General features: G+C 42.5%; 3 protein-coding genes and 1 long non-coding RNA gene across 8 annotated transcripts in view; 3 read left to right on the top strand and 1 right to left on the bottom strand.

Annotated features, from left to right (window-relative positions):
* Positions 1–1,658, top strand: part of LOC118364283 (nucleolar GTP-binding protein 2-like) — a 30,236-nt gene extending 28,578 nt beyond the window's left edge. Inside the window, exons 15-16 of the mRNA XM_052489380.1 lie at positions 769–851; positions 1,012–1,658. Coding sequence (XP_052345340.1) covers positions 769–851; positions 1,012–1,155 — 227 coding nt within the window. The 3' untranslated portion in view covers positions 1,156–1,658. The remainder of the gene's footprint in view (positions 1–768; positions 852–1,011) is intronic.
* Position 1,659: 1 nt separating this feature from the next.
* On the bottom strand, positions 1,660–5,520 carry LOC118364285 (uncharacterized). Of its 5 annotated transcripts, none has more exons than XR_004821548.2 (6): positions 5,313–5,474; positions 5,122–5,216; positions 4,739–4,906; positions 4,369–4,600; positions 3,836–3,995; positions 1,660–1,822 (listed from the first exon to the last, which is right to left on the bottom strand). It is a non-coding gene; the product is annotated as an uncharacterized LOC118364285 (long non-coding RNA). The 5 variants fall into 5 exon arrangements; XR_004821551.2 differs by having other exon boundaries at positions 4,739–4,866; positions 5,153–5,216; positions 5,313–5,472; XR_004821550.2 differs by having other exon boundaries at positions 5,153–5,216; positions 5,347–5,467.
* A 5-nt stretch (positions 5,521–5,525) lies between these two features.
* Positions 5,526–17,507, top strand: LOC118364284 (smad nuclear-interacting protein 1-like). Its single transcript, XM_035745703.2, has 4 exons — positions 5,526–5,832; positions 14,844–14,967; positions 15,146–15,762; positions 16,230–17,507. The coding sequence occupies exons 1-4, from the start codon at positions 5,666–5,668 to the stop codon at positions 16,507–16,509; spliced, it is 1,188 nt and encodes a 395-aa protein (XP_035601596.1). The 5' UTR covers positions 5,526–5,665; the 3' UTR covers positions 16,510–17,507.
* A 4,340-nt stretch (positions 17,508–21,847) lies between these two features.
* The window catches only part of LOC118364282 (mitogen-activated protein kinase kinase kinase 5-like), a 32,272-nt gene continuing 27,190 nt past the window's right edge, over positions 21,848–26,929 (top strand). Inside the window, exons 1-4 of the mRNA XM_035745700.2 lie at positions 21,848–22,313; positions 22,540–22,679; positions 23,369–23,556; positions 23,844–24,012. Of these exons, the coding sequence (XP_035601593.1) occupies positions 21,983–22,313; positions 22,540–22,679; positions 23,369–23,556; positions 23,844–24,012 (828 nt within the window). The 5' untranslated portion in view covers positions 21,848–21,982. The remainder of the gene's footprint in view (positions 22,314–22,539; positions 22,680–23,368; positions 23,557–23,843; positions 24,013–26,929) is intronic.

Raw genomic sequence — 26,929 nt, 5'->3', positions numbered from 1 at the left:
AAAAGCTATCCAAGCGTTTGTTAGGACATCTCTCTCAGCAGACAAAACATTAAACAGCTAGCAGCAAAGTAGATTGGTCACGAAAGTCAGAAAAGCAATAAAATGAATCGCTTACCTTTGATCTTCGGATGTTTGCACTCACGAGACTCCCAGTTACACTAAGTTTATTTTGTTCGATAAATTATTATATTTTTATATCCAAAATACCTCCATTTGGTTGGTGCGTTTTGTTCAGAAATCCAGGCTCGTGCAGGTCACGACGGGGCAGACAAATTCCAAATAGTATCTGTAAAGTTCTTAGAAACATGTTAATGTTATACTCACAGACAATATTTTGACAGTTTTGGAAACTTTAGAGTTTTCAATCCTAATCTGACAATTATATGCATATTCTAGTTTCTGGGCCTGAGAAATAGGCAGTTTCATTTGGGTACCCTTTTCATCCAAACATCAAAATACTGCCACCTACACTCAACAGGTTAACTGAAACGTCTTACACATTTAACCCATCGCCTCTGAATCAGAGGGGCTGCCTTAAGTTGAAATCCACGTATTCGGCGCCCGGGGAACAATGGGTTAACCGCCTTGCTCAGGGGCAGAAAGACAGATTTTTACCATGTCAGCTCAGGGATTTGATCCTTTTGGTTACTGGCCCAACGCTCTAACCACTAGGCTGCCTGCCACCCCAATGGGAATGTCCTATTAAGTGTTTTAGTAATTCCATGCCTACGGGTCATCCACTTACTTGCCAACCTTTCTGTTCCTCAGCCGTAACACAGGTCGGCAAGAAGAGGAAAACCGAGGAGGCAGAGGAGCCCACGCGTCCACACAGAAGTTTAACATCCAAGCAGGTACTGCATGTTCACTTACCCTGCTGTTTGACATCAAACAGGCCCATCCATCTTGACTGGATGCCTCTGATGGAAAGCCACTCCCCTACCGCTATTGTTAATGGAATGACGGCCCTGTTCCTTCTTAAGCTTAAATCTCCCTCATTTGTCGCCCCCGCAGAGGAGAGCAGCGGATCGTGCTCAGAAGGTGAAGAAAGTTGGAACGCGCTATTACGAAACACACAACGTCAAGAACAAGAACAAGAACAGAAAGATGCCTACGGCGCCCAGCGAGGGCAAGAAAGCCAAGAGATCGAAGCGCTAGTCTGGGGTTCGAGACACCAAATTGGGTCATTTCTAATAAATATTTATTTTAATGACCCTGTCATTGTAATGACTTGTTTTAAGTTGTCTTGGTACCTACCCTTGGCATCTTGATGGAAAGTGATTTGGGTTAGGTTGCATTGAGTGAATTAGATTTTGATGAACCTAATCGCTTGACACCTTAACCTAATCCTGAGTGACAACGATCAATGTTGCGTCAAACTATTACTTAAACTCATAAGGAGTTTCACTACGAAGTGAAAGGATGAGTCTGTCATCCAAAAAAAGTATATTTGTACTGCATAGCCTGGATGCCAGTCTGTTTTCATTATTTTGCTAACTCCTTATGGAACTGTCAAATTTGGCATGACAATTCCATAAGGAGTTGGCTAGAGAGCAGAAACACACTGGCACCCAGGTTATGTACAGCACTTTTGGAAAAAAAAAGTGACACAATTTTTCTCCAAATATACATGTCATAAAATAAAGAATATGAACAAATGATTAGAATTGTTTTATTTATTCCGCTATAGTAATGCAATGCTTTATGGTTATGAAGTAGACTTATTACATAATGCTGTGTTGGACGATCTGAAATCTGCCAGTTATAGATCACTTGTGGAATGAAGGGGTCACTTTTTTGGCGCAATGAACCCTTCCAGCTGGGCCTGTAAAGGAGAAGAAATTGAAATGTTAAATATCTATCAAATATACACATAAGTATGTGGACACCCCTTCAAATGAGTGTATTCAGCCATACCTGTTGCTGACAGGTGTATAAATTTGAGTACGCAGCCATGCAATCTCCATACAAACATTTCAGTAAGGGCATTCTACTGCCAGAGCTCAGTGACTTTCAATGTGGCACTGTCATAGGATGCCACCTTTCCAAGAAATCAGTTTGTCAGATTTCTGCCCTGCTAGAGTTGCCACGGCCAACTGTAAGTGTGGTTATTGTGAAGTGGAAACGTCTAGGAGCAACAACGGCTCAGCCGCTAAGTGGTAGGATACAAGCTCACAGAACGGGGCTGACGCGTGTAGTTTGGAACTCCCTACCGAGTTCCAAACTGCCTCTGGAAGCAATGTCAGCACAAGAACTGTTCATTGGGAGCTTCATAAAATGGGTTTCCCATGTCCGAGCAGCTGCACACAAACAGTGCCAAGCGTTGGCTGGAGTGGTGTAAAGCTTGCCGCCATTGGACTCTCGAGCAGTGGAAACGTGTTCTCTGGAGTGTTGAATAACGCTTCAACAGACAAACCTGGGTTTGGCGAATGCCAAACCAGACTCAATGTCCTTGAGGGGCCGGACTTGAACCTGATCGAACATCTCTGGAGAGACCTGAAAATAGCTGTGCAGCAACGGTCCCCATCAAACCTGAGACAGCTTGACAGGATCTGCAGAGAAGAATGGGAGAAACTCCAAATACAGGTGTGCCAAGCTTGTGGTGTCAACCAAAAAGACTCGAGGCTGTAATTGCTGCCAAAGGTGCTGCAACAAAGTACTGAGTAAGGGGCCTGAATACTTACGTAAATGTTTTTTTTTTAATATATATAAATTAGCAAACATTTCTAAAAATCTGTTTTCTTTGTCATGAATACTTATGTAGATTGATGGGAAATAAATATTTTAGAATAAAGTTGTAACCTAATAAAATGGAAAGTCAAGGGTTCTGAATACTTCCTGAAGGCACTGAACGAAAGTATAAATGCAATATGTAACAATTTCAAATATTTACTGAGTTATAGTCCATATAAGGAAATCCGTCAATTCAAATAAATTCATTAGGCCCTAATCTATGGATTTCACATGACTGGGAAAACAGATATGCATCTGTTCGTCACAGATACAGTTGAAACTGGGATTAATCTGTGAAGCGCACCCTTCTTCAGCGTGCCAGTGCCCATCAAAGGTGAGCATTTGCCCACTGAAGTTCGTTACGACGCTGAACTGCAGTCAGGTCAAGACCCTGGTGAGGACAACAAGCATGCAGATAAGCTGACCGTTTGTGCAAAAATTCTTCAGTTGTGCAAACCCACAGTTTCATAAGCTGTCTGGTTTGCTGGTTTCAGAAGATCCCGCAGGTGAAGAAGCCGAATGTGGAGGTCCTGGGCTGGCGTGGTTACACGTGGTCTGCAGTTGTGAGGCCGGTTGGACGTACTGCCAAATTCTCTAAAATGACGGAGGTAGCTTATGGTAGAGCAATCTACATTGGACATTCTTGCAGTCAGCATGCCAATTGCACATTCTCTCAAATGTTGACATCTGTGGCATTGTGTTGTGTGACAAAACTGCACATTTTAGAGTTTGTTTTATTGTCCCCAGCACAAGGTGCACCTGTGCAATGATGCTGTTTAATCATCTTTTTGATATGTCACACCTGTCAGGTGGATGGATTATCTTGGCAAAGGAGAAATGCTCACGAACAGGGATGTAAACAAATTTGTGCACAATATTGAGAAATAAGCTTTTTGTGTGTGGAAAGTTTCTGAGAATTTATTTCAGCTGGTACCAACACTTTTGATGTTGCGTTTATTTTTGTTAAGTATATTTTAAATTACATAAATTGATTGATTTCATTCCAAAAACTTTCTAGGAGTTAGGAAAATCCTGCCTTATTTGGAGCGACAATGCCCATAGGAGTTGGCAAGACTGCACAGAGATGGTGACTGGGCGCCTTTACCTTGAGCTGCTGGTTGGTTCTCTTCAGGAACTAAATCTCCTCTGTGTGTTTCTTCTCCACCTGCCTTCTCTGTCTCCCTCTTCTCAATGGCCTCCGTCTTGGCCTTCTGCTCGTTAACCTGTCTCTCTAGGTCCCGCTTCTCGTTCTACACGTCGGAGATCTACACAAGTAGATGCAAATCAAATTCACTTTGGGGTAAAAGGTTTATAATCATTCAATGGCATAGCATTATCTTTAGCTTTATCTGTAAGATGAAGTGCTAAAAGATGAGAGTTCTCTGACGTCATGGGCTGGGTTTCGACAGGGAGTCTAATTCTGATATTTGTTTTCACTAATTTGATATTTTAACCAATCAGATCAACTCGGACACAGATTAAACCCACTGAAATTGCCTTTTAGTTCAGGACCGGGTTTATACTAGCCTAATCTAGGTCCTCTTGGAAACTGGCCCGGCTTTTGAATTTATATCCAACACACTTTTCCAATATTACTACCATCCATGCACCTCATCTTTCCTTCCTCTCTCTCCTTACCGAAGCACTGGGAGTAGAGCTCCCTGAGGACTGGGCAAATGCCAGTCTCCCTGGCCTGTCTGCTGCAGCTGTGGACTACAACACTTTCGTTCCGTTGTAATATTGCAGACATTCTATCATATTTACAATGAGGTAAGGGTCCAGCTGATTCTATAGGTGCACCACATCCATGCGGGTACACAGCGTGCTAGACACCTGCTGCACCCACAGCTGGTTGGTCTCCATACATTCCCTGTAACAGTGGTACAGCTGAGATTAACACAGGGTTGCCAGATTTCAGGTTTTACAAAACTGGGAATATTGGTTAATTTCCCTAAGGGGGAAAAAATAGGGAGACGGGTGTTAAAGATGTGTGCGTGTCATGTCATACCGGGGTGGTAGGATGGCATTGAGGATCTCCTCGGTTTGTTGGCATCGGCTGAGGGGGTCTTGGGTTTGGGTGGAGGTGACACAGGTCCAGTCATGGCAGGCTGTTGTGGGGCCACTTTGAGGCTGTGCCTGAATTTGCAGTACTCATTGAGATTAGAAGAATATCAATCTTCAGCCAATTTGATGTTGAAAAAAAGCAAAGACAATTGTTTGACATCTCTCACCGCTCACTAGGAACATTGGCATGATATTGATTTCAAAATAATGCCTGTGGATGTAATAATGTATGTTAGATACCACTATATGGATACATTTAGTTACATGCAGCTACTGTAAGTAACGTTCGCAGCCAGCATGAAACACGTTTTGTTAACGTTACTCTACCTTTGGTGACTTATTTTATGTTTCTGCTCACCAAGACTGGGTTGTCATATTTCAGCAGAGAATCAGCTGGAGGCATCATTGTGATACTTTGATTACTGCAAAAAAAACGTGGTTTGTTGTAGCAAGTAATGTCTCAATGGATTTATGTATGTGTTGTTGAAATGTGAATTGATAACTCTTTATTTTTTTACCATGGCAACTTAATTCCATGCGCGACTCACTAACCTCTCCCAGCGGCTCGAATGCATTATTTAGTTGTTTCAGGAAAATTAAGTACATTTAATTATAACATATGTAGGTGCATTACCTCATTGTAAATATGATAGAATATGTCTGCAATATTACAACGGAACGAAAGTGTTGTAGTCCATAGCCACGGTGAAAAATATAAAAAGCGTTCTGCCGGAAGTGGAAACGCGTTTCCTTGCGCACAATAGGAAAACTTTCTCAGCGTTTGCAGTGGAGTTTGTTGTTCACGTTTTATACATATGTATTCGCTGTACCCTTTATTTAGTCGATTAACAACGATTGGTTGAGTTTCATAATGGATAAAGAGAGACGACATAAAAGAGTGAAATCTCCTGTGCGACACTCAAAACCGAAAATCAAACAAGAGAAACTGAGCCCTGCTAGGCCCCAGAGATCACGCCACTCGAGTTCGGGGTCCAACGGCAGCCCAAGCCCACCGCCACAGAGGAGACGAACGAGCAGGTAGCTAGCCTGATTTCATGGGTGTATGTATTGTAGTTAGCGAGCACAAATTACACAGTGCGGTTGCAAGTCCACGATTTTACACAATATCAATAATAGCAACTAGTTAACCATTTAGCTAACCAGCAGGCGCCATTGTTATGAGTTAGTCTTGGAACGTTAACGTCAGTCCTCAATTAGCCCTTATCATGACTCTGTTACATTTTACACAAGTCATTGGACAAATGAGTCTTTGGAACACGTCGCTGGCGGTGCGGCTTTGGAAGTATAAGGACCTTATTTTTAGTATTATATAATACTAAAAAAAAATGTTAAATTGATACACGCCTTGATAAGGTTAAGGTTAGTGTTCCCACACTGAAATATCTCAATGTTAAAGTGCTTGTTTACGGAAGACGAGTCTACCGACCACCTGTGCTATCTTGCTAGCATGCTCCATCCCAACACCCGTGTGTAAGCGTAACTCGGGAAGTGTAGTTATATCTGGTGGAGGCTACCATAGCCGAATGGATCTTCAAAACGTTTGGATTAAGTGTTTTTTTTCTCTCTGATGATGGATAACTGCCATATATGTTTTGAAAGACGTATGGGAAGTGATGATTATTGACGTTTCTAAACGTTAAAACGGTGTCAGGATTGTACCAACCATGTGAACTGAGTTGGTAGTGGGCAAAGTAAATGACTGAACTGTGGGGTCAAAGCAGAATGCTGCCTAGTTTCCCCTCAATTAGCTATTTAAGTCAAATTTAATGTTAGTTGACTGGAAACAGTGAGAGAATAGAATTCAAATAAAACTGTCACAAACACTGGAGACTTTACCGTGAAATGCTTGCTTACGAGCCCTTGCCATTGATGCAAAGTTTAAAAATGAAATGGTAAGGAGGAATAAAATAAAATAGCACTACCATTGACTAACCTGTACCCCTACACATTGACTAACCTGTACCCCTGCACATTGACTCTGTACCTGTACCCCCTGTATAAAGTCTCATTTTTGTTATCTGATATTGTTCACATAATATACACTGCTCAAAAAAAGAAAGGGAACACTAAAATAAAACACCTTACATCTGAATGAATGAAATATTCTTAAATACTTTTTTCTTTACATAGTTGGAATGTGCTGACAACAAAATCACACAAATTATCAATGGAAATCAAATGTATCAACCCATGGAGGTCTGGATTTGGAGTCACACTCAAAATTAAAGTGGAAAACCACACTACAGGCTAATCCAACTTTGATGTAATGTCCTTAAAACAAGTCACAATGTGTGTGTGGCCTCCACGTGCATGTATGACCTCCCTACAATGCCTGGGCTTGCTCCTGATGAGGTGGCGGATGGTCTCCTGGGGGATCTCCTCCCAGACCTGGACTAAAGCAACCGCCAACTCCTGGACAGTCTGTGGTGCAACGTGGCGTTGGTGGATGGAGCAAGACATGATGTCCCAGATGTGCTCAATTGGATTCAGGTCTGGGGAGCGGACGGGCCAGTCCATAGCATCAATGCCTTCCTCTTGCAGGAACTGCTGACACTCCAGCCACATGAGGTCTAGCATTGTCTTGCATTAGGAGGAGCCCAGGGCCAACCACACCAGCGTATGGTCTCACAAGGGGTCTGAGGATCTCATCTCGATACCTAATGGTAGTCAGGCTACCTCTGGCGAGCACATGGAGGGCTGTGTGGCCCCCCAAAGAAATGCCACCCCACACCATGACTGAGCCACCGCCAAACCGGTCATGCTGGAGGATGTTGCCGGCAGCAGAACGTTCTCCACGGCGTCTCCAGACTCTGTCACGTCTGTTACGTGCTCAGTGTGAACCTGCTTTCATCTGTGAAGAGCACAGGGCGCCAGTGGCGAATTTGCCAATCTTGGTGTTCTTTGGCAAATGCCAAACGTCCTACATGGTGTTGGGCTGTAAGCACAACCCCCACCTGTGGACGATGGGCCCTCATACCACCCTCATGGAGTCTGTTTCTGACCGTTTGAGCAGACACATGCACATTTGTGGCCTGCAGGAGGTCATTTCGCAGGACTCTGGCAGTGCTCCTCCTTGCACAAAGGCGGAGGTAGCGGCCCTGCTGCTGGGTTGTTGGCCTCCTCCACGTCTCCTGATGTACTGGCCTGTCTCCTGGTAGCGCCTCCATGCTCTGGACACTACGCTGACAGACACAGCAAACCTTCTTGCCACATCTTGCATTGATGTGCCATCCTGGATGAGCTGCACTACCTGAGCCACTTGTGTGGGTTGTAGACTCAGTCTCATGCTACCACTAGAGTGAAAGCACCGCCAGCATTCAAACGTGACCAAAACATCAGCCAGGAAGCATAGGAACTGAAGTGGTCTGTGGTCCCCACCTGCAGAACCACTCCTTTATTGGGGGTGTCTTGCTAAATGCTTTTAATTTCCACCTGTTGTCTATTCCATTCGCACAACAGCATGTGAAATTTATTGTCAATCAGTGTTGTTTCCTAAGTGGACAGTTTGATTTCACAGAAGTGTATTTGACTTTGAGTTACATTGTGTTGTTTAAGTATTCCCTTTATTTTTTTGAGCAGTGTATATATACTTTCGTTTATTTAGGAAAGATTTTCTTAACTGCATTGTTGGTTAAGGGCTTGTAAGTAAGCAATTCGTGGTAAGGTTGACAATACCTGTTGTATTCGGCGCATGTGAGGAATAAGTTTTATTTTATTTGACAATATGTACTGCGAGTACCAGGTCATTGTGCATAGGTACGAGCTATTTGTGGTAGATAGAGGTCGACCGATTAATCGCAATGGACGATTAATTAGGGCCGATTTTAAAGTTTTCATAACGATCGTAAATCTGTATTTTTGGGCGCCGATATAAAATGTAAACTTTTTTTATACCTTTATTTACCTAGTCAAGTTAGTTAAGAACACATTCTTATTTTCAATGACGGCCTAGGAATGGTGGGTTAACTGCCTTGTTCAGGGGCAGAACGACAGATTTTCACATTGTCAAATCGGGGGATCCAATCTTGCAACCTTACAGTTAACTAGTCCAATGCTCAAACCACCTGCCTCTCATTGCACTCCACGAGGAGCCTGCCTGTTATGTGAATGCAGTAGAAGCCAAGGTAAGTTGCTAGCTAGCATTAAACTTATCTTAAAAAAAAACAAAAAAACAATCAATCATAATCACTAGTTATAACTTCACATGGTTGATGATATTACTTGTTTATCTAGCGTGTCCTGCGTTGCATATAATCAATGCAACGCTGGGGGTGATTTTAACAAAAGCTCATTTGCAAAAAAAGCACAATCGTTGGACGACTGTACCTAACCGTAAACACCAATGCCTTTCTTAAAATCAATACACAGAAGTATATATTTTTAAACCTGCACATTTAGCTAAAAGAAATCCAGGTTAGCAGGCAATATTAACCAGGTGAAATTGTCATTTCTCTTGCGTTCATTGCACGCAGAGTCAGGGTATATGCAACAGTTTTGGCAGCCTGGCTCATTGCGAACTAATTTGCCAGAATTTTACATAATTATGACATAACATTGTAACAAGAATATTTAGACTTAGGGATGCCACCTGTTAGATAAAATACCGAACGGTTCCGTATTTCACTGAAATAATAAACGTTTTGTTTTTGAAAGGATAGTTTCCGGATTCGACCATATTAATGACTAAAGGCTCGTATTTCTGTGTGTTATGTTTTAATTAAGTCTGTGATTTGATAGAGCAGTCTGACTGAGCGATGGTAGGCAGCAGCAGGCTCTTAAACATTCATTCAAACAGCACTTTTGTGCATTTTGCCAGCAGCTCTTCGCAAGCACAGCGCTGTTTATGACTTCAAGCCTATCAGCCTAATGGCTGGTGTAACCGATGTGAAAGGGCTAGCTAGTTAGCTGGGTGTGCACTAATTGCGTTTCAAACGTCACTCGCTCTGAGACTTGGAGTAGTTATTCCCCTTGCTCTGCAAGGGCCTAGGCTTTTGTGGAGCGATGAGTAACACTGCTTCGAGTGTGGCTGTTGTAGATGTGTTCCTGGTTCGAGCCCAGGTAGGGGCGGGGAGAGGGAAGGAAGTTATACTGTTACACTGGCAATACTACTTTGTGCCTATAAGAACATCCAATGGTCAAAGGTATATGAAATACAAATGGTATAGAGAGAAATAGTCCTATACATACTATATTAACTACAACCTAAAACCGCTTACCTTGGAATATTGAAGTCCATGTTAAAAGGAACCACCAACTTTCAAATGTTCTCATGTTCTGAGCAAGGAACTCAAACGTTAGCTTTTTTACATGTCTCATTTTGCACTTTTAAATAGGCCGATTTAATCGGTATCGGCTTTTTTGGTCCTCCAATAATCGGTCGACCTCCACTGGATATGCACATGAAGACGGTAAAGTCACTAGGTATCAAGATTGATAATAAGAGTAAAATAAAGAACAGAGCAGCATTAGCAGCAAATGATGAGTGTAAAAGTGTGCGAGTTTGTATTGTCTGTGAGAGTGTCAGTGTAATGTGTATGTAGTCTAGTGAGTGTGCATAGGGCCAGTGCAAGATGGTCAATGCCGATAGTTCTGGTACCATTTAACTGGCTATTGAGCAGTCTTATGGCTTGGGGGTAGATGCTGTCTGAGAGCCGATCGTCCGGCAGCAGAGTGGATAGTCTATGGCTTGGGTGGCTGGAGTCTTTGGCAATTTTTCAGGCCTTCCTCTGACTGTGATGTACTGGGCTGTCCGCACCACCCTCTGAAGTGCTTTGTGCTCAAGGGTTGGTGCATTTGCCATACCAAGAGGTGATGCAGCCTGTCAAGATGCTCTGGATGGTGCAGCTGTAAAACTTTTTGAGGATCAGAGGGCCCATGCCAAATCTTTCCAGACTCCTGAAGGGGAAGAGATGCTGCCGTTCCCTCTTCACGACTGGGGGTGTGCGTGTGGACCATGTTAAGTCCTTAGTGATGTGGACGCCAAGGAACTACGCATGCTCTCCCCTCATTCTCCTATAGTCCACAATCAGCTCATTGATCTTACTGATGTTGAGGTTGTTTTCCTGGCACCACACACTGCTAAGACTCCGACGACCTCCCTGTAGGCTGACTCGTCGGTGATCAGGCCTACCAGCTTTGTTGTCAGCAAACTTGATAATGGTGTTGCAGTCGTGCACGGTCATGCAGCTGTGTGGGTGAACAGGGAGTACAGGAGCGGACTAAGCAAACACCCCTGAGGGGCCCCCATGTTGAGTGTTAGCTTGGCGCGGTTGTTGTTGCCTAACCAGGATCCAGTTGCAGAGGGAGGGGTCCAGTCACTGGGTCCCCTAGCTTAGTCAACTCCTTGCTCATAACCATGGTGTTGAACACTGAGCTGTAGTCTTTGAAAAGCATTCTCACATAATTATTTCCACTCTTGTCCAGGTGGGAGTGGGCAGTGTGAAATGCAATTGAGATTACACCGTCTGTGGATCTGTTGGGGCGGTATGCGAATTGGAGTGGGTCTAGGGTGTGTGGGATGATGGGGTTGATGTGTTTCATGACCAGCATTTCAAAGCACTTCATAATTACAGATGTGATTGCTACAGGGCAATAGTCATTTAGGCAGGCTACCTTGAATCTCTTGGGAACAGGGGCTAATGGTATTCTGCTTGAAACATGTTGGGGTTACAGACTGGGACAAGGAGATATTGAACATGTCTGTGAAGACACTGCCAGCTGGTATACGCATGCTTTGAGAACGTGCCCTGGTATTCTGGCCTTGTGATTGTTAACCTGTTTCAAACATTCTGCTCGCATCGGCCACAGAGAGCTGTATCACAGTCATCTGTAAAAAATGGACTTTCAAGCAAGGCACAGTGCTCTATTCTTTGAAGCAAGCATGAAAGGCATTTAGCTTGTTTGGGAGTTCTACATCACAGGGCTACTCTGGGTTTTCCTTTGTAATCCCTTATCGCCTGCAAGCCCTGCCACATCACGAGTGTCTGTATTAGCAAAACAGCCTTGTAGCCTCGCGCCTGCTCCCACCACTTCTGTATTGAGCACTCCTTTTTGAGCTTTGTTAACAGGAAGCAGGAGAATGGAGTCATGGTCGGATTTGCCCAACGGAGGACGAGGCAGGGCCTTGAATGTGTTTAGTCTGATTAATCAGGCAGTAATACATGGTTAATTGGTACACAGCCTGAAACAAATGTCTCCAGAATGTTTAATAAAATTACATTTAAACATTACTGGTTGTCTGAGTGGTTTGTCCTTCATCTTCTCCAATTTGAGAAAATATCCACAGGAAGGTATTGTTTACCCAACTTTTTAGAGAGCCCGTAGGTATATGGTTCGGAACGAGGTAAAATTATTTTTAAGGAACCAATTATATATGTATATACCAATTAAACATGATTTTGCAGTCATTAGTTTCAGGCTGTATATACCAATTAATTCTGTGTTACAGTCTGATTAATCGGACTAGCTATAAATGGTACATTTGCCAGTGGCAACTGAAAGCTACTGGCCCAAATGGGGGAAAAAATATATACTGTCCCGGGCCAAGATCTCACGTGAAAAAGGATAACTTGCACATAATTTCAATATCAGGTAATTGTATACATATTTTGCCGGCCGAGCAAGTAGCCTATAATAACCTACCCTCCATACACTAATAATTGCATTGTAAACTTGACAATTTAATGTTTACATTGATTTAGAGGGAAAAAATCTTATCGTATTCTCAGGTTGTTATTGTTAACAATTTTGAACAGTCAGCAGGCTAAAGGGCCCTATAGAATCAGTTTTATCTTTTTCTAAATTCCATTTCCCAGATTTGTTATTCCCGGTTTCTGAGTTTCCTATTTTTGTCAGGGTTTCACTCTCAAAATCACACTTTTTAAATGTTTTATAGAAAATGATACAAATGTGACATTCTACACCCCGAACAATGCATAAACCACATCAGGGGACTACATTTTTTCCAGACCTCATAAGTGATTTTAGGGGAGGGTGAATTTGCCTTTCAATTCAATTGCACACCTAGCCAAGAGACAGTTGTTTGGCTAGTGGTGTTTCTCTACTGTACAGTGTAGCCTAAATTTGATGCCAGAGTTTGCAAAACAAATGCTGACCCAATTGCTCAAAATCATCATGATATCATTCTGCCAGGTAGATCTACATTAGAGGTTGACCGATTAATCGGAGTGGCCGATTAATTAGGGCCAATTTCAAGTTTTCATACTAATCGGAAACCGGTATTTTTGGGCGCCGATTTGCCAATATATATATTTTTTTGCACCTTTTATTTTAGCTTTATTTAACTAGGCAAGTCAATTAAGAACACATTCTTATTTTCAATGACGGTTAACTGCCTCGTTCAGGGGCAGAAAGACAGATTTTCACCTTGTCAGCTCGGGATCCGACATGCCTCTCTCTCGTTGCACTCCACAAGGAGACTGCCTGTTACGCAAATGCAGTAAGCCATGGTAAGTTGCTAGCTAGCATTAAGCTTATCTTATAAAAAACAATCAATCATAGTCACTAGTTAACGACACATGGTTGATATTACTAGATATTATCTAGCGTGTCCTGTGTTGCATATAATCTGACTGAGCATACAAGTATTTTAAGTGTCTGAATGAGCGGTGGTAGGCAGAAGCAGGCGCGTAAACATTCATACAGCACTTTCGTGCGTTTTGCCAGCAGCTCTTCGTTGTGCGTCAAGCATTGCGCTGTTTAGGACTTCAAACCTATCAATTCCCAAGATGAGGCTGGTGTAACCGAAGTGAAATGGCTGGCTAGTTAGCGCGCGCTAATAGCATTTCAAACTTCACTCACTCTGACCCTTGGGGTGGTTGTTTCCCTTGCTCTGCATGTGTAACGCTGCTTCGATGGTGGCTGTTGTCATTGTGTTGCTGGTTCGAGCCCAGGGAGGAGCGAGGAGAGGGACGGAAGCTATACTGTTACACTGGCAATAGTAAAGTGCCTATAAGAACATCCAATAGTCGAAGGTTAATGAAATACAAATGGTATAGAGGGAAATAGTCCTATAATTCCTATAATAACTACAACCTAAAACTTCTTACCTGGGAATATTGAAAACTCATGTTAAAAGGAACCACCAGCTTTCATATGTTCTCATGTTCTGAGCAAGGAACTTAGACCTTAGCTTTCTTACATTGCACTTTTACATTCTTCTCCATAACGTTTTTGCATTATTCAAACCAAATTGAACGTTGTTTCATTATCTACTTGAGGCTAAATTGATTTTATTGATGTATTATATTAAGTTAAAATACGTGTTAATTCAGTATTGTTGCAATTGTCATTATTACAAATACATTTCTTTTCTTCGGTATCGGCTTTTTTGGTCCTCCGGTAATTGGTATCGGCGTTGAAAAATCATAATCGGTCGACCTCTAATCTACATAGCAGTCCTAATTGTAATTTTAACATTTTTTTTAAGGAAAGTATTCAGAAATGTCCATTCAAACAAATCATGATGACTGAATTGCGCATCGCAGGGATTTAACCATATCTTCGGACCAAACTTTTTAAATACCTGGTTTGCATACCCATTTGTTGCCTTAGCTTTTTCTGGTAGTTATCATAAATTGAGACGTCTTCCCTACTGCTGTCGTTCTTCTGTGAGCTGCTCTACGTGACAACCAGTTGAGAGCTGCATCCTCTTGCTGCCCAACAGATTATATTCCTCTCAAAGGCTGTGTGTGCGATGCGTGTAATAAATAATATACACAAAGAAGTAACAGCTTTGGGAATTTATGTTTTTCATCAATTATATAGCCCTGAAAATAGCATTATTACAATATATTTTTTTTACTAGCCCAAGCAGGCCATTGACAGGGCTGATTGACTCCCTAGGCCAGCGATCATCCTGTATGTCAAACCCTGTATTACAAATTATTTGTCAGATGTCGCTCAGAGAAGAATCCAGTAGGAGCTGTCCGTTGTAGCTAGCTAGCCTTGGTGTTAAATTACTCCACTATTGGTTTTTAAAGCGTTTCCTTGTTGATTTGATTGACTAGATCGCCACCCAGGACAAAAGGTCATTCGCCAGGTAGAAGGGCGTTGGGAAGACGAGACAGATCGCCCAAAAACACCGGCAGGAGCCGAAGCCCTCCCCGCAGTGCCGATGTCAGAATAAAGCGGGTGATTCTGCCACTACTTATGAGTAAATGTAACAATTGGGGAAATGCATTAATGTAATATTTTAATGCAGCAATTATCTTCTTTAAATAGTAACACTTTACCAACTAATTTTGACCCCATGCTTGACTCTGGAATCAGGTTAATTCCCCTATCTCCTGTCCCACTGTCTCCCCTATAGGAGCAGGATGACCACCGCGGTGCCGATGACCGTAGAAGGCGTGACCGCAATGACAAACCAGAGCCCTCAGAGCCACCAGTGCGGCGAAGTAGGTGGGAGCAGGCTGACGGACCCAGAGAATCTGACAGACCCAGGGAGAGAAAACGAGTGGAAAGAGAGCGGGGTGGAGGTGGGGACAGGCCCAGAGAGCGTGAATCCCGCTCCTTCCAGGAGCAGCAAGCTGAGAGACAGCAGCATGACAATCAACGACGGGACAACCGGCACCGGTTTGAGGAGAACAACGGTGAGGGGCAAGCTTTCGGACAAGGTACCCAAGAGGGGGGCGAGGGCAAAGACAGCCCCCCAGTTGATAAAGAGAAGCCCAACTTTGAACTGTCTGGCGCGCTCACGGAAGATACCAACACGTTCAGGGGGGAAGTGATCAAGTACAACGAGCCCCCTGAGGCTCGCATCCCTAAGCGCAGGTGGCGACTGTACCCCTTCAAGAACGATGAGCAGCTCCCGGTCATGTACGTCCACAGGCAGAGTGCCTACCTGATGGGGCGGCAGAGGAAGATTGCTGATATCCCCATCGACCACCCCTCTTGCTCCAAACAGCACGCAGTGTTCCAGTACAGGTGAGATCTGACAATCATTTGGTTGCTCAAATCAGGCCCTCGGGATGACATTATTTTAGCTGCTGATCCTTCGAAAATCATCTCTATGTTTTGAAATTATGACATTTTCCCATCTTACATCATTTCCAAACATTTTGTTGAAGTCTGACACTTAACATCTGGTTAATGCAGTTCTGTTGGGTTTATGTGATTTCAATCTCTAGGTCAGGACTCTCCAACCCTGTTCCTGGAGAGCTGCCCACCTGTAGGTTTTCGTTTCAACCCCAGTTGTAACTAGCCTGATTCAGTTTATCAACCAGCTAATAACTAGAATCAGATGATTAGGGTTGGAGCGCAATCCTCCATGACGGTAGCTCTCCTGGAACAGTGTTGGATAGGCCTGGACAGGCCTGCTCTAGGCTATGTAGTTCTGCGTTGGGACACTTTCAACCTTTGGGTAATGTAGTTCTGTGTTTGCTGATTTCCAGGCTGGTGGAGTTCACGCGTTCTGATGGAACTGGCGGGCGGCGGGTGAAGCCCTACATCATTGACCTAGGTTCGGGCAATGGCACCTACCTGAACAACCAGCGCATCGAGGCGCAGCGCTACTACGAGCTCAAGGAGAAGGACGTGCTCAAGTTTGGCTTCAGTAGCCGCGAGTACGTCCTGCTGCATGAGTTCTCCGACACGGCCGAGGTGGACGCCAGGGCGGAGGAAGATGACGAGGGCCTGGACGAGGGCCTTGATGAGGAAATGCAAGACCTCTGAGCCTTTTCGAATAGTTGACTTGCGTTTTTCCGTCCTACTTTCCTTTGAAGTAATCACAGATCTTAATTGGTTGGATTGTTGAAAGTAATAGGATTTTGCTTAGTTAAACCTATTCAGTCACTTATAAATATGTGCTTACCTCAGGGAAACAAGGAAGGGGAAATGCACATTCTTTCAAGTTTTCTGACAGTGCCACAGATTATCCCATCAAGTGTATTGTGGGAAAATAATGTTCTCACCGATGCCTGCCACCTGTTGGCCATCATCTCTTTAAAAACATGAATGGAACAATGACCTGACATGATGGCATGTTGGGTTAAGCATCTTTCCGGGTTAACAGAACAAATAAAAAAAAGTGGTAGAAGTCGGTGTGGTCTCTATTTGGCGGTCATAAAAACCTGCTTTAACCTGCAGTAACCGGGTCTCAGTACTCTCTATTCTCAGGACATTAGTATAAGATCAGTAGTGTGGTTTATTCCCCCCCCTCCCCATATATCTGACTGCATACGTTCAACACAAGTGCTCAAATGCCAGAAAGAAGTTCCTTGACAAAATAAATATTTTGTTATTATATTTTTGGAATACAACATTGAATACAAAGTAAGGCTAGCCTTCAGCAATAGACTATATCCAGACCTTAACTGTAAATACACTGGATGTATTGAATGTGAATGCTGGATTCATCATATGGTGTACTGTATTTGGATTTGAGCGTTGCAAGTTGCAAAGAAAGCATACGCGTATATGTATCTGCTTTAAATGTGTGTTTCTTGTGATGTAGGAAAAAAGTGTGTATTGCAGTGTATTCTCGTTTGTCCGGTCTTTACCACTGAATTGACTAGGCTATGGAGGTTTCTGGAGAAAAATCATACCACACTGTAAAGCATGACTATTCCTACGACAAAGACAATTTTGTTTTTTTACTTTTTCAGACACCATCTACATTGTAGTTCCATTTTAGATGTTTTGTATTGTACATAAAGGTTGTGAAAGACTTAGTTTTGTTGATGTTTGTTCGTAGTTCAGGTTTACATCTGCCATTCCTTTGATGGTTTACTATATGGTCAAGTAAACCATCGTAACCTTACAGTAAGCCACATCAAGTGATATACCAGAGGTAAATGTTGCAACTTCTACAAATGAATGTATCCAAAATTCTGATAACCATGGTTATTTCAGTTTTATTAGCCTCCCCTGCCTGCATTGTGTGAGTAACATTTTCTCATACATTTCTGTCATATCATTACTAATAGTATCACGTAGACCCCTCAAAATTAACTCTGGACCACACTGCATTTGTTAGGTACTGATTTAGACCTGGGACACCAGGTGTGTGCAATTAATTATCAGGTAGAACAGAAAACCAGCAGGATCTGGACCTCGTAGGTTAAGAGTTGAGTAACCCTGGTGGTTCTCAGTGTGGGCCACGGAGGTACTGCAAGATAAAAAAAAATTACATGAATATTACAAAATGCATTTTGGCCAAAGACCGCTATCTGTCGAATAAGTTGAGGGTGTAATGCAATTTAATAATATTAAAGGAGCTAGATGTAATATTTTTGTATTAAAATTTCATAAAAGTCCTTTCCCCCCAAAAAAGGTTATTGTGGGCAGACACAATTGCATTCTAATGGTGCAGCCTTATTGGTCAACAAAAGGCGAACGTCTCTTGTCAAATTGACTGCGGCCAGCAAATGTTAAACGTAGAAATCGCTCAGCCCCAGTCAATTTGACGAGATTTGCTGGTCCCAGTCAGTTGGTCGTCACTCATTTCTATAACTACATAGTCATAAACCCCGCCCATTTCTACAAATTCTCTAACATTTTAATCTAACCCTAACAGCCACAATGCTAACCTTAAATTAAACCCTGACCTATTTTTGTTGTAGCCAATTTTGACTTTTGGCATCTTACTTTGGGGATATGGTAGGGGTTGAATGTTTACCAAAATAAAACGAAGTGCGCAACTATGGGACAAAACACGGGGTTGGCGTAGATTTTTGACATAATTTGTTAACATATTCTATCCAATGTTTATTGAAAACACAAGGTTGAACAATGAGCACTTGTTTCTCAAATACATCGTTAGGTTTACATTAGATAGAGAGCTTTTTTTGTTGTTGCCATATTAGCATAGATGTGACAGTCAAAACACCTACAAATAAGACATAAAATGAGCTGAAATGAGCCACTAAAGATTCACCAAATGGCAGTTTCTTGACATTTTTGCTAGCTCTGGCCATCCAGAACCATAACACACTGCCTTCTGCCCCTTGTAAGCTTCCACATCGTTTTTGCGACGTCAGCTAACCTGTCTATTCAACCTAAAGGAAAGTCATGTTGATAACGAGATAGTAGTCTTTTGTTGACCAATAACAACGCTCTACCATTAAATGCAATTTTGTGTGGACCTAATACATTTTTGGGGGAAATAATATTGTGAAACACTCATTCCACTATTATTGTCGATATGAAGAATATTTTTAGAAATAACAATGAAAACAATAACATATAGCCTAGCACCTTTATTCTACAATGTATGTTCTTAACCCTGGGCAACATGAGTCTTGGAGGCTCCATAGTACTCAGTACTTCTTGTAATTCCCTTTAAAATGTTTTTGGAACATAAACATAATTTTGTTATCTGCCTCATGGCAACATGTGTAGAATTGCAGGATATAAGCTTGGAAAATGACACATTTTCTCTCTGATGCTGTGTCGAGACTGGATGTTGAAGCAGCCTTTTATGCAGTAAGTAGCAGGAGGCAGCAGGATCAGGTGCAAAAGAGTGTCCAGTTTATTAACAGTGAAAGGTGGTTCCTGGTGAATGACGGAATCAAATGAATGAATATTTACACAATGTTTACATATTTACAATATGAACAGACTCTCAAAATACAGATTTAAATCTAAATCGAAAACTTAAGCCTTAATCAGACCTACCCTACTAAACCAACTATAGCAGGTTGGGCTATAGACAGCCTCCCACACAGCTCACATAGCAGAGCCAGAACATATTTCCAGCTCACAGGTACCTTTATACATATGTCCCCTCCATGTGGACTATACCATTAAACATGGGGCTCTTTTCCCAAATATGTCATATTAACCCTTATACAATTTCCACGGCCCTGCGGAAACCAAATGAACATAATATAAAAATCCCCATCAAAATCCTGTTTAAAAATGATATATTTCTGCATGGGATGGCTCCGCATCAGTGGTGAAGGTGGCAGCACTACTTCTAATGCGTCCGAATGGTTTGACCTACAAACTATTATGGAAGGCAGGTCCTCACCAGACATCACTGGAAACAACGTCGCCTATGGGCACAAACCCACTGTCGCTGGACCAGACAGGATTGGCAAAAAGTGTTCTTCACTGACGAGTCGCGGTTTTGTCTCACCAAGGGTGATGGTCGGATTTGCATTTATCGTCTAAGAAATTAGCGTTACACCGAGGCCTGTACTCTGGAGCGGGATCGATTTGGAGTTGGAGGGTCCGGCATGGTCTGGGGCGGTGTGTCACAGCATCATCGGACTGAGCTTGTTGTCTTTGCAGGCAGTCTCAACACTGTGTGTTACAGGGAAGACATCCTCCTCCCTCATGTGGTACCCTTCCTGCAGGCTCATTCTGACATGTCCCTCCAGCATGAAAATGCAACCAGCCATACTGCTCGTTCTCTGCGTGATTTCCTGTAAGTCAGGAATGTCAATGTTCTGCCATGGCCAGCGAAGAGCACAGATCTCAATCCCATTGAGAATGTTTGGAAACTGTTGGATCGGAGGGTGAGGGCTAGGGCCATTCCACCCAGAAATGTCCAGGAACTTGCAGGTGCCTTGGTGGAAGAGTGGGGTAACATCTCACAGCAATAACTGAAAAATCTGGTGCAGTCCATGAGGAGGAGATGCACTGCAGTATTTAATGCAGCTGGTGGCCACACCAGATACTGACTGTTATTTTGATTTTGACACCACCTTTTTTCAGGGACACATTATTCAATTTCTGTTATTCACATGTCTGTGGAACTTGTTCAGTTTATGTCTCTGTTGTTGAATCTTGTTATGTTCATACAAATATTTATACATGTTAAGTTTGCTGAAAATAAACGCAGTTGACAGTGTGAGGACGTTTCTTTTTTTGCTGAGTTTATTTGGTATTCTATTAGGATCCCCATTAGCTATTGCAAAAGCAGCAGCTTCTCTTCCTGGGGTCCACACAAAACATGAAACATAATACACAATGACATAATACAGAACATAAATAGACAAGAACAGCTCAAAGACAGAACTACATAAAACATGTAAAAAGGCACACGTAGCCTACATATCAATGCATTCACACAAACTATCTAGGTCAAATAGGGGAGAGGCGTTGTGCCGAGAGGTGTTGCTTTATCTGTTTTTTTGAGACCAGGTTTTCTGTTTATTTTAGCAATATGAGATGGAATGAAGTTCCATGCAATAAGGGCTCTATATAATACTGTACGCTTTCTTGAATTTGTTCTGGATTTGGGGACTGTGAAAAGACCCCTGGTGGCATGTCTGGTGGGACAAGTGTGTGTGTCAGAGCTGTTTAAATTGACTATGCAAACAATTTAGGATTTTCAAAACATTGTTTCTTTTTAAGAAAAAGTAGAAATGATGCAGTCAGTCTCTCCTCAAATCTTAGCCAAGAGAGCCTGGCATGCATAGCATTTATATCAGCCCTCTGATTACAATTAAGAGCAAAAAGTGCAGCTCCATTCTGAGCCAGCTGCCCCTTAATTAACTAGGTCTTTCCTTGCATTACTGGACCACATGACTGGACAATAATCAAGATCAGACAAAACTAGAGCCTGCAGAACTTGCTTCTTGGAGTGTGGTGTCAAAAAAGCAGAGCATCTCTTTATTATGAGATGAGCTATGAAAATGCAAATTTTCCTCTGCCCCAAGGCAAAATGTGTAGAATTACAGGAAATGGGCTTTAAAACAGCAACAGTTTCTATCAGTGTCATAGCGAAATGTGTAGAATAGCATAAGATTAGCTATAAAACGACAAATGTATCTCTACCACATAGCAACATTTCTGCAGTTTTACCCAACGAATTTCTGGCTACACCACTACGTAGTCAGCAGAGGTCGTAGAAGAGCCTCTCTAAATCTAACAGTTAATCTGGGCTAGACATGGGGCAAATTCGTTTCACATGGCCCGGTGCCCCTGGTGAGTAGAGATTCAGTTAAGGACCAATGGAATGGTCTAAAATATACAGACTACGTCGACCGGGTGCACCGAGCCACGCAAAACGAAATCGCGCATTGCAACCGGGGATATGGGAGGGGTTAAAGACGTGTAGAGATTATGGAACAGTTCGCGGAATGTCACTGGAAACTGGGGCGAGACGAGACGTACCTGGGGAATTTGCAGGAACAGAGCTGCACTGTCTATGAAGGGTATTCAACACTGGAATATGCGTTCTTGAATATTTTGAGAAATGTATACCACCGAACGCAGGCGTATGAGCCTGCACGAGGTTAAGAGAAAGGATCCTGTTTGGGTATCAGCTGGAAGTTTATGGCAGGACCCTTTGGCTATTGAACTCAGCACCTCGAATAAACACATTATTTCCCCCCGGAGCCGGACAAGGGCTGTTGCTGTTGCATACATTGTCACTGAGGATGCATCCCTGCCACAGACAGAAGAGAACTTGTCACTGAAGTCCGTGAAAGAAGCCTGCGCGGAAACGCACGCGGTGTTCAAAACCATTCCTTTCGAGAGAATATCGCTTGGGACGACTGACATTCTTGATATCTTCTACAATGCAGGCAAGTATAGTCATACCGACTGTCTGTAAGGCATTGGCCACACCACACGACTTAATTATTCTAAAGTGTTGTTGGCCAACAAGTTAGTGTGTGTGTGTGTGTGTGCGCGCGCGCGTGTGTGTGCGTGTGTGTGTGTGTTCTGCACCCAGGTATTTTAAGTGCGTACCTGCGCTGAACGGGTGTTTTCGAATTTCGACACCCCAATTTGACCCTTCTCTCTTGACAGATGTGGCAGTGGTGGAAATGAGTGATACTTACTGCCAGCAGTCCCTCTTCTATCACCTGGGTGTAAGAGAGAGCTTCAGCATGACCAATAACATCATCCTGTATTGTCACAAGCAGGACAGTGACCTGGAAGCACTCAAGGTACACCCAGGGCATCGTGAGAGTTTAAAACTATTAAATGATTGAGGAAGGGACCAAGTTGGCTTTTTGCCATCTCACTTTGGGGGTTGTAAACAGATATTAGGGTGTGACATTTTGGAAGATGTCCCCTCCATTGCCACAACAATCTCACCACCAGTTGCTTAATATTGCCAATAACTACTGCTGTACTTAAATAAATAAAAACATTTGCAACATATTTTTAGCCCTGATTTCTCTGATATAAGTTGATCCTAGGGTTGTTTTCTCTGGCTTGTTGAACAAAGATTGAATTGCAGTCTTTTATGGGTTTATAGGTCAATGGATTTCCTATGACCTATCAAGCGGATGTGTGTGTTTAGTAGATATGTGTGTTTTTAAAGCAGCACCGCTATTAGAGCACGATACCACTCTGGTATGGATAAGGTACCAAGGTGTGTACTCCATTATCATAAGACAATGGAACAGTGTTCATAACCTCCATTTATGTTAATTAAGCTTTTTGCGGAGATGTGACTTAAGCAAAAACATTTCCTCATATTTGAACAGATGTTAACACAGTGGTACAAAAGTGAATATTGTGTATGTTTCTGTTCGCTAATAGTGTGCTGGGCTTTCGGCATAAAATATTCACGTATGCTGCATATAGATAACGCTTGTATGTTAATGTCCGTATGTGTGTCTTCCCTCAGGAGCAGTGTGGGAGCTACACGTTCATCCCGTATGTAGTGTTGCCACAGGGCAAGGTGTTTGCCTGCGACGCGACCCTCGTAAACAGCATTAAAGAACTGATGCAGCCAAGCTTCCAACTGGAACCCCTCCTCACCCCACTGGTAGAGAGGCTCATTCAACTGCTGGATAATGTGCACGTTCATGCCAGGTCAGCATGTCATGCTACCCACGCTGCATGTCTAATTATTCCCTTATGACTCCCTTGTTGTGTTTTTACACTTAGTTTTGCTCAACCAAACTGCTTGGTTTGATAGGGAGAATAGCAGCAAATAATGTACAAGGTTACGCTTGGAAATGTCTAGACTGCCCATCTGCAAATGTCTTTCAGTTAGCGATTATCAGTCTTTCGTGCTGTATACAATATATGCCTCTGGATCAAGAGCAGTTTCAGGTGCTAAGTGCCTTGCTTAAGGGTACAACTGTCTCTCTTATTAGTGAGTACTTCCGGGAGTCCATCCGGCATGAGATCCGCACAGCCCGGGAGCGCTTCAGTGGCCAGGACTTGAGTCAGGAGCTGGGCCGCATCCAGAAGCGCCTTGACACGGTGGAGCTGCTCAGCCCAGACATCATCATGAACCTACTGCTGTCGTACCGGGATGTCCAGGTGGGCTTAGCTATGGGAGCGAGGGACCTGGATATCATGTTTATTAGGTTACACTGTAGCAAAGCTTTGTGTAATAGAAAATGAAAATGAGCGCTTCTTATTGGACAAGTCCAGGTAGTTCCTACTATTTGGTGCCTAATGAACATGACCGAGGGCTCAGTGGTACTGTGTTTGCCAGTGGCAAGACTGCCCTTATTTATGTTATGCTGGCTGTTGTGTTTGGGCAGTATATATTTGGGCATGGGCTCACTTTTATGGCTGTGGAATGCTTTTGTGGTGTTTTAAACAGAGAATCGGCGGTATGACGTTACCACGAGCAGAAGAATGAACCACGCATGTTGCAGATAGGCGTGATGCAAGACAGTTCGTAACTGCTGCAATGTGATAGCTGCAGGACCACAATTGCTGAGAAGATTAGCCTCGTGCTCATACTTTTAGTTGTTGTGGAAATTGGCCCGACTCTACAGTTTACGACAAGCATCGCTGAATCTACCTTTAAAACCTGTGTGTTGGTGTGGTGGATCTACAGTCTGCATGACGGTTGCCTGTTTTTGCATGACGGTTGCCTTCATTGAAACATTAATGCTCTTTGTCTGCGAACACAAATACCAATATAAAGGGGATTGAATGCGAACAATGATTAGATGACAGCCCTCCATGGTCATTCTAAGTTTAAAAAAATAAACTCATCTTATCGGGGTCTCAGTTGTAGGCAAGAACACTGTCTAGTAGGGATTGGCTGATATTATGATAGTATTGGATATCGAAGCTGATTGACAGCCATCGTTGATGGTGAAGACATCGTGACGTTTACAGACAATGTATAGCCTGTTTCAACTTGATTGGCACCAAGCAGTAAAGAGCTGCCCGGGCAACCCACAGCAGGGCCATGCCAAGTGGCCTATTTCTTTGCTATAGCCTGCATAACCTATTTCAATATATATGTTATAAACAATTTATACAATGCAAAAGAACAATGTAGACAAAGCTAAGATTTTCACCAAAGCAGCTCAAAATGTCGTGTCAGAAACATATATATTTTTTCTCTCTTCGTGTCGGGTGATCTGGGCATATAGCCGAAGCCTATACATTTTTTAAAACTTTTATAGCGGACAATCCGGTGTCGGATTATTTAAAAAGCCTAGATTTGTATTTTCTCTCCATTTGATATGAATATGACACCTGTTTTTATGCATGCTGGCTTTCTCCTGCCTCCTCCCTCTGTGCTACTTCCTGATCAAACAATACATTTATTTAACAGAGCTCTCAGACAGTTTCAAGTTGCTTTTGAATAAACTTAACATGATAGGCCTACGGTAATAATGAGAGGTACAACAAACAATAGCAAGATAGAAAAATAGAATGAGTAGTTTGTTCAAACCTTACAGTTGAGCCAAGCTTAGTCTGAAATAAATGATTCATTCCTCCTACTTGCCGTTGCGAACCAAATGGCCAAAAGCCAAATCCTACTAATTACAAACGCTTATAAAAAGCATTAAGACGAGTTAACATTATAAAAGATATTTCCCAAGTAGGCCATTCCAATAAAGTGTTTAATGTCCTAAAGTTGCAGCTTTCAAATGGAAACAAGTGTGAAAGTCAGAATCTATAGGTGATTCTCTGATACAGATTTATTTTGAATGGCAACTATTACAGGCAACAAGAAGTGAACTTGTGCAAACAATATTTTGGTGGACAAATTAAGTCAAAAGGAAACTTACAGCTGAGCCAAGCTTATGAAAGAAATGATGTGTAGAGTAGGCCTATTTCAATAGCCTATTATTAGCAATGTACAGAACCTACCTACAACGTATACAAGCCTTGGCCTAATAAGAGAGGAAGATTTGTCAAAAATGCAAACCATTGAATAATTATCCAGTTCTGGGGACAGCAGAGTTGCTTGCTCTGCAGCCAGGCCCTTCATTATTTACAAAACATAATATATCACAGAAGCACAGCCCATGAGGCTGTCTTGCGTGTCGGCACACACTTCTTTTATGCCACAGCTCCAACAGAGAGGAATAGGCTACTAAAATATATTTTTAGCAGTCTTTTTAGTGTCCATTTTACAATTGTATTTATTTTAAATAAATACAAATATACAGCACCTGTTGCAAGTTTGGACACACCTAATCATTCCTGGGCTTTTCTTTATTTTACTATTTTCTACATTGTAGAATAATAGTGAAGACATCAAAACTATGAAATAACACATATGGAACCATGTAATAACCAAAATAAGTGTTCAACAAATCAAAATATATTTGAGATTGTTCAAAGTAGCCACCCTCTGCCTTGATAACAGCTTTGTACACTCTTGGCATTCTCTCAACCAGCTTCATGAGGTAGTCACCTGGAATGCATTTCAATTAACAGGTGTGCCTTGTTAAAAGTTAATTTGTGGAATTTCTTTCCTTCTTAATGCGTTTGAGCCATCAGTTGTGTTGTGACAAGGAATGGGTGATATACAAAAGATAGCCCTATTTGGTAAAATACCAACTCCATATTATGGCAAGAACAGCTCAAATAAGCAAAGAGAAATGCTTTACTTTAAGACATGAAGGTCAGTCAATCTGGAAAATTTCAAGAACTTTGAAAGTTTCTTCAAGTGCAGTCGCAAAAACCATCAAGCGCTATGATGAAACTGGCTCTCATGAGGACCGCCAGGAAAGGAAGACCCTGAGTTAGAGGATAAATTCATTAGTATTACCAACCTCAGAAATTGCAGACCAAATAAATGCTTCACAGAGTTCAAGTAACAGACACATCTCAACATCAACTGTTCAGAGGAGACTGTATGAATCAGGCCTTCAAGCTGCAAAGAAACCACTACTAAAGGACACCAATAAGAAGAAGAGACTTGCTTGGGCCAAGAAACACGAGCAATGGACATTAGACCGGTGGAAATCTGTCATTA

The sequence above is a fragment of the Oncorhynchus keta genome, chromosome 31, assembly GCF_023373465.1.
Source record: "Oncorhynchus keta strain PuntledgeMale-10-30-2019 chromosome 31, Oket_V2, whole genome shotgun sequence".
NCBI classification, from domain to species: domain Eukaryota; kingdom Metazoa; phylum Chordata; class Actinopteri; order Salmoniformes; family Salmonidae; genus Oncorhynchus; species Oncorhynchus keta.
The sequence above is the reverse complement of the archived record's forward strand: the minus strand, read 5'-3'. Positions and strand labels throughout refer to the sequence as shown.

Bases quoted from the DNA above. Each gene is read 5' to 3' on its own strand.
- LOC118364284 (XM_035745703.2), top strand. From the start codon at position 5,666: ATGGATAAAGAGAGACGACATAAAAGAGTGAAATCTCCTGTGCGACAC. The intron at 5,833-14,843 runs GTAGCTAGCCTG...TTGATTGACTAG, and splicing joins CAGAGGAGACGAACGAGCAG to ATCGCCACCCAGGACAAAAG. The intron at 14,968-15,145 runs GTGATTCTGCCA...TCTCCCCTATAG, and splicing joins CCGATGTCAGAATAAAGCGG to GAGCAGGATGACCACCGCGG.